Consider the following 10,936-nt stretch of genomic DNA (forward strand, 5'->3'; position numbering starts at 1 on the left):
TCCCCCTGTCTTTCATACTAAGTGCGTACCTGAAATAGGTGTGTCCTCCTCATCCTGCAGCCTTCAGAGGAGTGTCTCGGCTCCTTTAAGGCAGTGAGCAGCGAGCCGGGCTGTGGAGGCAGGGGAGAGAGAGAGAGGGTTATTCTCTAATGCTCTGAGGCAGTGAGGGTTAGCAGCACACGAACCAATGCGAATAAAGCGCCACGCAGGAGGAAGATGCGCCTGCTTGCAGCCTGCTGGACGGCGAGAGGTGCTCAAGAAGATGGTCTGACTCTGGGATCTCACCTTTGTTCCTGCCGCTTCAGCTTCTCCGGACTTTCTTTCCATTCCCATTTCTGATGAAACATCTATGATTTACTCTCCCCTGTTTAGTTCCGTTTCTTCCCTTTTTTTCAAAAATACTTGGCTGCAATTGGTTTAAATGACACACTTGAACGGCACCGTTGCTTTTGCTTTGAAAGTTTTCTTTCTCCTCCGCATCACCACCTGCTCTGTTGAAAGACGCTCCTGAATCAGCATCGCACCTGCATCCAGCATCCCCCCCTGAAGCACAGCAGCATCCGGAGAGCATCCGAGCTTTAACCAAGACAATCACACTAGAACACCCGCACATCCTGCATGCGCAACGACCGGGCGCAAAAGCGCACACATAATACGCACGGTGGAGATCCGCTCAAGTCGCTGGCACAGGAAATCTGGACTGGCTTTTGTTTGAACCGTTTTACCTTTGGCATTCTGAGTGGGGAACCAGGAACAAGCAGTGGACAAAGTGTGCGGAGTGAAAAGAGGAAAATCTAGCTTGGGGTTTGAACGCAGCGGGGCATGTGGATATTGGCATTTCTCTTTCTCCAGAGCATCCTGAATGGTTAGTCTTATTTTTTTTTTCTTCTCTCCGATAATTTCAAACTTCATTTACTCTCATCAGGACATTCTGGAAAGGGTGTACTGTATGCAAATTCATGTCAGGGTTTTGAATGGTGTCACGGGTGGTCACCTATAGGCTGGGAGACTTTCCCTCCTCTAATCATTTATAAAATCCACCTTATTAGTCACATTATGGCCTTGATGATGCCAGCGCTATATAAGCACTGCGTACTGCAAAAGCTCCCAATAATGATTCCTGTGTGCACACACAGGGGCCTCCGGCAGGTATTGCACAGGTTTCTTTTCGGTTGTTTTACGCATGGGGAGATGTTAATGAATTTGACCTCTTGTTTATCACACTTGAGTGTTGTAGAAGCTACTCATCCATGCGCTTTTCGTTTTCAATAATGTTGCACATCCTATTTTAAAGGTCTTATGTATTTATTTATTTCCTTTTTTATCCACAATGACTGACGTATTTAATATTGGCTATGTGTGCTGCGCCCTCCCTCATCCGTATAACTGTTTTAAATCAACTTAGTTTAATCTAATTATGGACGGCAAGAATTTGTTTAATTGATAAAGGCTTTTTTTTTTAGGTGATTTTAAATAAACGGAGGCATTGCATTTAATTGGTTTATTAAATAATCACAATCATTTGATGGCAGATAATTAACGCTGTGGATATTTAAACATTTAAGATGGGCACGTCAAATGAAGTTATTACATCCAGTTATTTTTGTAACACATCCCTGTTGTGCACTTGAGCCTCACAGTGGGTGGATAGCAGTGGGGGGAGAAAAAAAAGCCATTTGCTTTATTTAATTGAATCCTTTTCATATGATATCATACAGCTGTATTTACAAAACCTATCATATTGTTAGTAACTCTATTTTTTGTAGATTATGTTTGTTTTAAATAGCTTGCTGACCATGCTTTCAAAATTGCATATCTAATGTGAGACTTTTTCATATGAAGCATATAAAAATGAATCAGTAATGTAAAAATCCGTAAGAAAAAATAAAAAAAGATTCATAAGACAAATGCAGGGCAGTAGCTGAAAAATACTACACAACGCCTTGATAGCTGTGTGTATGTGTGTGTACTTAAGGGACTGCGCCTGCGTGGATGCATATGTGTGCAGCGAGAAATTTAAAGCCGTCTTTTATATTTTTTTTAAGGCCAATTGTGCCTTAAGCATGATTTTCCTATTTTTCTTACCTGTTTTTAAATTCTGCACCTTCGCACCAGTGTAAAAAGGTGTGATTGGGCTAAACTGGAGAGATGGTCAGTAGGTGCAAACATGGAAGGGTGTGTACATAAGGAGGGAGCCATGGAGGGAAAAACAGAATGAAGCGAGATGGGAAAATAGACTTATCTCTTCGAAAAATTGCAGACAGTTAGACATTGTCGAGGGAAGGTTACTGCATGATGCAAAGAAATAACAGAGACCCGTGCTTTGAAAAAAAAAAAAAGGTTTGAGGATTTGATGTAAAATGGCTATTGGGCAAATGCTGGCACGAGTCCTCAATGTGAAGCTTTGAATGGCAGTCATTTTGAAGCGGCGAGGATGTTAAGAAAGCTCACCCTCAGAAAACAACAGAAATAATCCTCCTCTTCAGAGGAGGGAGATAAATACACCCCTACTCTTGCTGTTTGAGCTCCAAACGCGAAGCGCTCCGAGGCATTTCTCACTTCGGGCAAATATGAAATAAAAAATATTGAGATGTATTTTGTAATAACTTTGAATTGAAATTGCACCACCCTGCCTCAGCTGAAACTCATAAAAGAGCAGTAAGAACTCATCAGTCACCATCGCCCAGCAGAGCAGACAGTGAAATGAGATGCTCACTAGCTTTCCTGCTCTTGCTGGATGTGCTTTGGCTTTTTTTTGCCGTTCATGTATTCTCATAAAATCAGCACATATCTGATGAGTGTGCAGTCTTTAAAAATGTAATTCTTCATTTTAGATTAGATGTTGACATCTTAATTTATTCATTGAGGAAAAGTTACGAATATAACTAAGTAAGATTGGTTCCGTGTTCTTTTGTATGATCTAAGAATAAACAACCTTCCCTTTATAAGTGGCCACTTTCTCATCTCAGAAAGCAACTGTATTCTAGAAATTTTGAGCCTGTAGTCTGGAAGGTTTATCACATGCTGCTTGGCCTGTCACTATGGAAACCTCTATTATTAGAGCCATAGTTGCATATCAAATAAAGCCGTTGTGTGAATGAGTGACCCCTGACGTTCAATAAAAGGGCACAGATTGAAGAGGAATCTTATAGGTTTGAATGCAGATAGCATTTATCTATTGTTCTTTTATTAAGGATCAATGTTTTGAATAATAAATATCACGTCAAAATTAGATTTTAAAAAACAATTCCTGTTAATTTCAATCCTTTATGATTTAAAAAAATATTTCTAACTTTTTAAGAGATGGTGCTTTTAGTCATATGTGCAGCATTGTCTAACAGATATTCTTTTTTTTCTGTGATAAATAAAAAGATACTCTACAACTGCTGCATGCGCACAACAGCCATGTTGTGCAAAGAAATGCAATTGCTATAACTATAGCTAACAGAATATGTTTAGAACCTTGATTTACAGCAAAACAGATTTGAGTATAAATGAAGACAGTGAATACAAAAGCCTTCCTTTCAGAAAACACTACAGTGCTGTAGCCTACAGATGGACATGTACCACTCTGATACTAAAACAGAAGAAAAAAAATCAATTTAGATAAAACGGACTCAAGAACAGATGTTACTTCTTGCCCAACTGGTTAATGAAAACATAGATATAATCAAAGGAAAATTCATAAAAATACAACTGTTCATTTTTAATCTATGTTAGCTCAGGTTCGTTAATTATCATTAATTGATACAACTTTTAATTTTAATAATGTATTAGTAAATGCTGGAATCAACAATCAACTAAGATTAATAAATGCTTTAGAAGTATTTTTTTTAAAATTGTTAGTTTATGTTAAATACAGAGTTCTGGCATGAAACTCTAGCTGGCGCAGTCCGATAGGTCTAACTCAATCTGACCTAATGACATCATTATCACATGGCACAGCTGATTGGTTCTCTCCTGTATCGGTAGCCAATGAGCTCGCTGCTCAACATTCAAATATATGACTAGTGCTTGCCGTAGCAGTTGCAGCTTGCTTCAGAAACCCTCCACCTTCCCCAGCTCCACCTGTATAGATCTGCTACAAGGTGATTCATGTATGCTATATGGAGTTATTTCATGTATGTTATATTTGCAGCAGCAGTATTTCTTACATGCTCACAGCAGCATGTTGTGGATGTATTGGCAGTAGCAAGTCTCGGTACATGCTCTGCCGCAGCAGCGTAGCAGATCTATTCCGCCAAGACCAAATACATTAACATTGTCATGTACATTACCATGCCAATCCTTCTGAGAGTTGTCATGACAGAGCTAATAATAACAAATGGAACCTTGTTGTAAAGTGTTACCCTTTATTTCTTTTTAATTTCTTAATAGTAAAAAGCCTAATACTAACAATAGTGATGAATTTAATGACCCAGTCTGAATTAATGCTGTAACATGGCTCTGATGAAATCAAAGCATTTTAAACCAGATGTTTTCTGTATTAAAGCCAATTTTCATCAGTGAAGTGATTAGTTGCAAATTTACGTTGCAAAGCAAGCTGATGTTACAATGTTAACATTTCCACTATGATCTCTTGCTATGTATCAGTTACCCTAGTCACTTTTAAGTCATTAATGGTTGCTGCAACATATTGACTATATTCAGAATACCACACTACTACCATACCTTTTCTGCTGTAGGTGGTATGTAAACAGAGTAATAACATACTACATTTGCTACAATGTGAAATATGCAACAGACCATGCTGTATTGTACTGTATTCCACAATGCAATGTTCTTAGCTTGACCTTACAATTAAAGTGTGACAAATGAACTGTAAGTAATATTAACCATTTTAAACATAATTTTATTGACTAATTATTTGATTGAACTGACAAGTTTTAAGGCGTTCTTACAGTAAAAGTCATTAAAAATAGTATTTTCTTAATTTTTATTTACGGCATGATAACAGAACACTAAGAATATTAAACATGCAATTTATTAAGGCATATGAAAACGTATGCACAATACAGTTTGAAACATTTAATGCTGCATATTGCATTCTGTTTTCACGTGTTATACTTGAACTTGGTGTAGAATCCAGGGCCCGTCTTCACAAAACATCAACATCTTACCGCTAAGAGTTCTCCTAAATAGCAGTAAAAGTTCTTAGCTAATATTTTCCTCGTAATTCACCTATTCACAAAGCTGGTGAGACAAACGTTTACTAAGGAATAGACAGAAGTCTTAAACTAAGAGTAAGGGCGGGGTTGACCTCGTTGCTATGGATAATGTCAGCATGCTTACTACCTATGCACACAGTGATTGGCTAATAGGGGAGGGGTCTCTGTCAGAGATTTATTCATAGAAATATTGTAGAGTGCGATATTATGTTGCCATATTCAAATAAAGATTTAAAAATAAAAATGTTGCCATATTTAAATAAAGTTTTTATTTGTCTTATGTGCGTGCTTCTCATAAACAATTTGCGGTTATGCATATAAACAGCCTTTTAATTAACAGAGTAGAATAATCATGGCCGACAGTAAGACATGCAAACATAAAAGAAAACCAAACTGGACTCAAGAACAGATGTTACTTCTTGCCCAACTGGTTAATGAAAACAAGGATAGAATCAAAGGAAAATTTGGAGTTGGGATAACCTCCAAAACCAAAGGCGATACATTTTTAAAAGCTCATTATGGTCAAATGATTCTAAAATGTTTATATTCCGAGGCAGATTGCCGGCAACAGCCTTTTTAGGATAGCTGTGATTTGGTCACTACTCCTAACCTTTCACAGATTTAGGTGCTAGTTTTAGTGCTAAAACGCTTTGTGAAATACTCTTAGAGCCAAAAATTAGGAGTCCTAAATTTAGGACTGACACGCCCATTATTTTAAAGATTTTCTCCTAAATCAGCAAGTTGTGAGCTACTTTTAGAATTAAGATGTTTTGTGAATACGGGCACAGATCTTTTCAATAAATCTTTGTCAGCAAATTAGCATTTTAGCAAAGATGCTAATTCATTTACAAAGTGTCATTATCACTATATAGCGTTTTATATATATAAAACTCTATTATTTGTAGAGATAATGAAATATTGTCTTCCATTGGACCTCAGTAATGACCAGGTGTACTGAGATGTGGACTGTGATGTTTGGCATCGTTGTGCCGCAAGTGCACACAGCTAACCGAGCTGGGCATTAGCCTTTGCAAGCTCAAATAGACGGATGTGTACAGATGCTATTGAAACAGACACCTGCACCATGAGAAAGACAACACAGAGGAAGTCTTTTACTGAACCCAGAACAGTTTTACGTGCCAAAGAGGGGAAAAAAGCCACTATCCGGAGATGCGCTGATCACAATGAGGGTTCTTGTTGAACCTCTCGCTGGCTCTAATGAAGGCAGGATGCTTGTTTGTAAAGATGCTCTACATCATTATGAACCGTCAAGGCAGGACGGCCTCTCTGGACACCGGTCTCATAGACTTTCCTTTGAGCCGTTAGATAGAGGCTTCTCTGTATGTTGACAGAGGAGTTTTGACTTCCCACTGAAGAGCTTTTGTATCCCCTAATTTTTATTCCCTCAGCCGCTGTCCAATAACAGACTCTTATTTAGGAAGCGCCAAGATTAGAAGTCAAATTTTATTGATTAGACACATTTTCACTTTCAGCAAATAGAGCTGAAAATCAAGCTAATCAGTTAACATTAACCAGATAGAGTACAACTATCATTTAGATCATTCAATTAATCATTGATACAGAAAAGTAACAGAAAGTAATATAGTACTACTCATGATACGATGACAATACCATGTTTTGACATACTTGACATGACATACTTCGGCTTTTTGGACATGTACCATTGTACCATGTACCATGTACCATATACTGTATATACAGTATACTACCATCATCACTATACATGGTCTTTGCCTACAACGTATTTATTTGTTTATTAAACTGTTTTGCATAGCCTTATAATACACAGTCTAATGACAATTTGTGACTCTTTTACATTTTGTCAAATAGTTGGCTTATTCATAAACATACATACAATCTCATTTATGCATTTTCATACGATCTGCTTATGACCTTTATTATAAATAATATATGTTTTTCGACTTTGTACAAAATTGCAACTTTATAAAATAATTATGTTTTCTTGTCCAACTGAGTTGGATTTATGACTAACGACATAAGTTCTGGTCCTCATTGCAGCTGACCAAGAATTCACTACTTCTGGCTGTGTTTTACCACAGATTACACCACAGTAATAGATTGTTGTTAAGCAAATTAATTTAAAAAATGACGTGGCAGTGTTCACAAACGGTTTTACAGAAAACACCAAAGAAATTTGCTGAAATGTGTGTAGACTGCAGTTAGCATCTAATTGTTGCCTATGTTGCTGCTAATCCCTGTTAAAGTCATGTTGCAATGGAAGTAGCGACAAATCTTTATCGTATTTGTATTGTGACGTACACATTCATGTCTAACTGATTATCGGAAATGAAAAAATAGGATGGGGACTTGGTTCCATGCATCGGTTGTTGATTTGTTTTTGAGATGTGTTGCACTCAAAAGTGGAGCCAGAGGAGCTTGCAGAGGCAGAGAAGTCTGTAATTTTGATTAAAACATTACATGGTCAAATTAAAAGCAAAAAGGAAACATAGACACATATGCATAAATGAATTGTTCTCAATAAGATCTATAACACGTATTTAGAAAACATGCCGACTTTAATGTAAACTCCTCTTTAGGCTGAATTTACAGCATTAGGCCTAATGCACAGATTTATATCTACATTTAATGTATTAATTTAGCAGGCGCTTTTATCCGCTCACTTATAAATGACAAATGCAACAAAAAGCAATTAATCCTTAGCAGGCAGTAACATGAGAAGTACTAATGCAAATTTTCTCACAGAGAGAAATAAGAAATAGTAAAAGCACAGAAAGTGCCCATGGAAAAGATTAGTTTTTAGCCATTTCCTGAATATTGTAGGAGATTTGGCAGTTCAGGGAGGGTTCAGAAGATCATTCCACCATCGAGGAGCAGTGAGCGAGAGAACAGTGCAGAGTTGTAAGAGTTAGTGGAGGTAAGAGGGCCCATGGCTGTTCTGTAAGCATCAACGTTTTGAACTTGATGCGAGCTGCAACCGGTAGCCAGTGAAGAGAGGTGTAATGTGGGCTGACTTCGGCTCATTAGAGGTTTGATGGCCAAAAGAACATTGCAATTGTCCAACTATAAATGACACTGGATTCCTGAACAAGGAGGTATGCAGCATGCTCAGTTAAGAAGGAAGGACCTGATGTTTTGCAGTGCAAACCTGGGTGAGCGCGCTGTCATTACAATGTGGTCTTCGAAGCTCTGCTGGTCACTAAAGATGATTTAATATGAGATGGCACCAACGTCACGTTTCTGTGATGTATGTCATCAAAGAGCTCTGATGATGACACACTGTTTGATCATTGTCTGGATTCACTAGAGACAATGATGATGTGTGTATTGTGTTTATTCAGTTCCGCTAATGCTCCCAAATCTGTTTCACACCAGTAAAAACTTCTCATATAATCTTGTAATACTATTTAATGCTGTATTGTGTCATGAAAATACAGCTGATAAAAAATATAGAACCTGCTTTACTGGCATTTAGGCTGAACTTTATTCTTGTATATACAGGTGCAGTACATATTGAAGGAAAACTGTTGCTAAATGAAAACATCTGTGGTTTTCTTTGCCAAATATCACATCTAATATATTATCAAGTTTGCAAACACTGTGCAAGTGTCCGGCTTCACGTCTCTGTTTTCAACTCCTCTCCTGAATACAAGCATTAAATCTCATGGATCAGTTAAATCCATCCGAACACACCTTGAGATGAGTTGTAACATCTAAAGTGTTGAAATGTGGTCGTAGCTAATTGTTTTAGCGTCTTGATTTACAGTGCTTATTAGAATTAATTCAAAGGTATTAAAGCGTTTGTGCTTGTCTTCTGTTCATGCACTAAGAATGGCTAGAAATGGATTGGGTGTGTATTGTAGTGTGTAGGTTAAATGAATTTGATAACTGTTAATTATGGAATTAAGTGATGCCAGCCAGTAGCCTTCAGCAGCAGCTCCAGAGATCCTACCTAACACTATCACTGATAAATATTATCTTGCTTTACTTGGCTAAATTACTTGCCTTAATGGATTTAGCGGTTTTTGAATATGGAAGTGCTTAGATTGAAATTGCCCGACTAACAGAGTTGTTCGTGCCATCAGCTGGGCAAATTCAGACATTAAAGTCAACAGCGCTTTCATTTTCCGATCTCAGCCTGCTGCCAAGTCGGCTCTTAACGAGCTGCTCACGTTCATTTAAAACATGACAACGGGAATCAGAGGCACACCACAGGGCCACACTCGGCGTGCTTTACCCTTCGCTGACATCAGAGAGCCAATCTGTCTGCACATATCACAGGCGAGCAGACGGCAGGCCTTTTCTCGTCTGTCATGTCCTGCTTAATATTCATGAAAGCAAATTGGGAGATAGTCATTTGGCAAGTGCTGCGAGTGCTAAAGCCTGTGGGGGTTGTAGGAGAGAAGTGCATACTCACAGTGGCAAAAACCCTGTCCCGCTCACCCCTACCTTGTCCTGGGTCCACGTCGCCCCTCCCCAGCTGCTCCCTTCGGCACCTTGTCTGGTCCCATTTCCCCCTTCTGCCCCAAAAACCCAAAGCCCCCCAGGCGGTGTGCTGAGTGCAGCCTTAATTACCCCAGGCCCCTGACAGAGCCTGTCATTGTGAAGCAGCTATCCCATGATCCTGCTCAGCACTGACAGGACACACAGACCTGGCAAAACCAGCAGCTCAACATTGGCTCAGACAGAAATGACAACTATCTGTGAAGTTTTATACAGAGCATGCATGTGGAACATTGACTGTAGACATGGAACTGGCTGTCTGAGGTATTGCAGTGTGGAAAAAAAACTCAGGTCTTATAATTGACCTACTTTGTGTGTGATTAGTTGCATAAAAAACCACCAAACTATGAGTCTTCACATTCACACAGGGTGAAAGGCTATTGTTTTGTAGTGTGCGCTGAGCCTAATATGTGACAAATTTGGATTTTTGAATAGGTGTTTGATGGAAACTAGTTAGTAAATAATCAAAATCACAAAACTTTCTTATTGGCAAGTTGGAATGGTACTCAACAGGCATTGATTTGTTCGTTTATTTGTGGTGTTGGTGTTTGCCTCATCAGCATTGATCACACCTTTGCTCAGATCAAATGCATCAGTGGTGCCGAAAACGGTTTGGCATGGCTGATTAGACAGTTGAAGATGATAAATGCTGTTTTGTGAGACTGACTAGTCACCCTAAATTTGAGTCAGTGACTAGTGTTCTGCCTGTTATGTTCTTTAAATGAATGTCTAATATTGTTCTTTTCTTTCCATCTTACGGATTTTTTATGATTTAGTCATATACAGTATATTGCATCTCAAGTTTGCCAGTAGCTTTTTAGGAACTACCACATAACGCATGATTCATATCAAATTGTAATAATTTTCTGACCCTAATGCAGTGTTTGCCAAGCTAAGCTATTTATAATTTAAAGTAGCTGAACTATAGAATAGCTCTTTGTTGTAGTTAGTTCTACTACAAGCTACTAAGAAGTAGCTAAATATGTTAGATCCATCAACAAGGCAATATCATTTCAGATATGTGACCCTGGACCACAAAACCAGTCATAAGGGTCAATTTTTTGAAATGGAGATTTATACATAATCTGAAAGCTTGGCGACGGGACGTGACGTCTCCGTTCCCTCCGTCAGGGAATGAGGGTTACCATACGTAACCGAGAAGTTCCCTTTAAGTCAGTCACTCTCGATGTCACGTCGGATGACCGACGAAATTGGGATCCTACCAAAAGGCCACAGCTACTGCCCCTTCCAGTGTCCTGTGGAAT

At 38.6% G+C, this 10,936-nt stretch overlaps 1 protein-coding gene across 1 annotated transcript in view; it reads left to right on the forward strand.

Annotated features, from left to right (window-relative positions):
• The first annotated feature begins 201 nt into the window (after positions 1–201).
• The window catches only part of LOC107655810 (Down syndrome cell adhesion molecule homolog), a 153,800-nt gene continuing 143,065 nt past the window's right edge, over positions 202–10,936 (forward strand). Inside the window, 1 exon segment of the mRNA XM_074186885.1 lies at positions 202–865. Within this exon segment, the coding sequence (XP_074042986.1) occupies positions 823–865 (43 nt within the window). The 5' untranslated portion in view covers positions 202–822.

The sequence above is a fragment of the Sinocyclocheilus anshuiensis genome, unplaced genomic scaffold (genome assembly GCF_001515605.1).
Source record: "Sinocyclocheilus anshuiensis isolate Anshui unplaced genomic scaffold, SAMN03320099.WGS_v1.1 scaffold1421, whole genome shotgun sequence".
NCBI lineage: Eukaryota > Metazoa > Chordata > Actinopteri > Cypriniformes > Cyprinidae > Sinocyclocheilus > Sinocyclocheilus anshuiensis.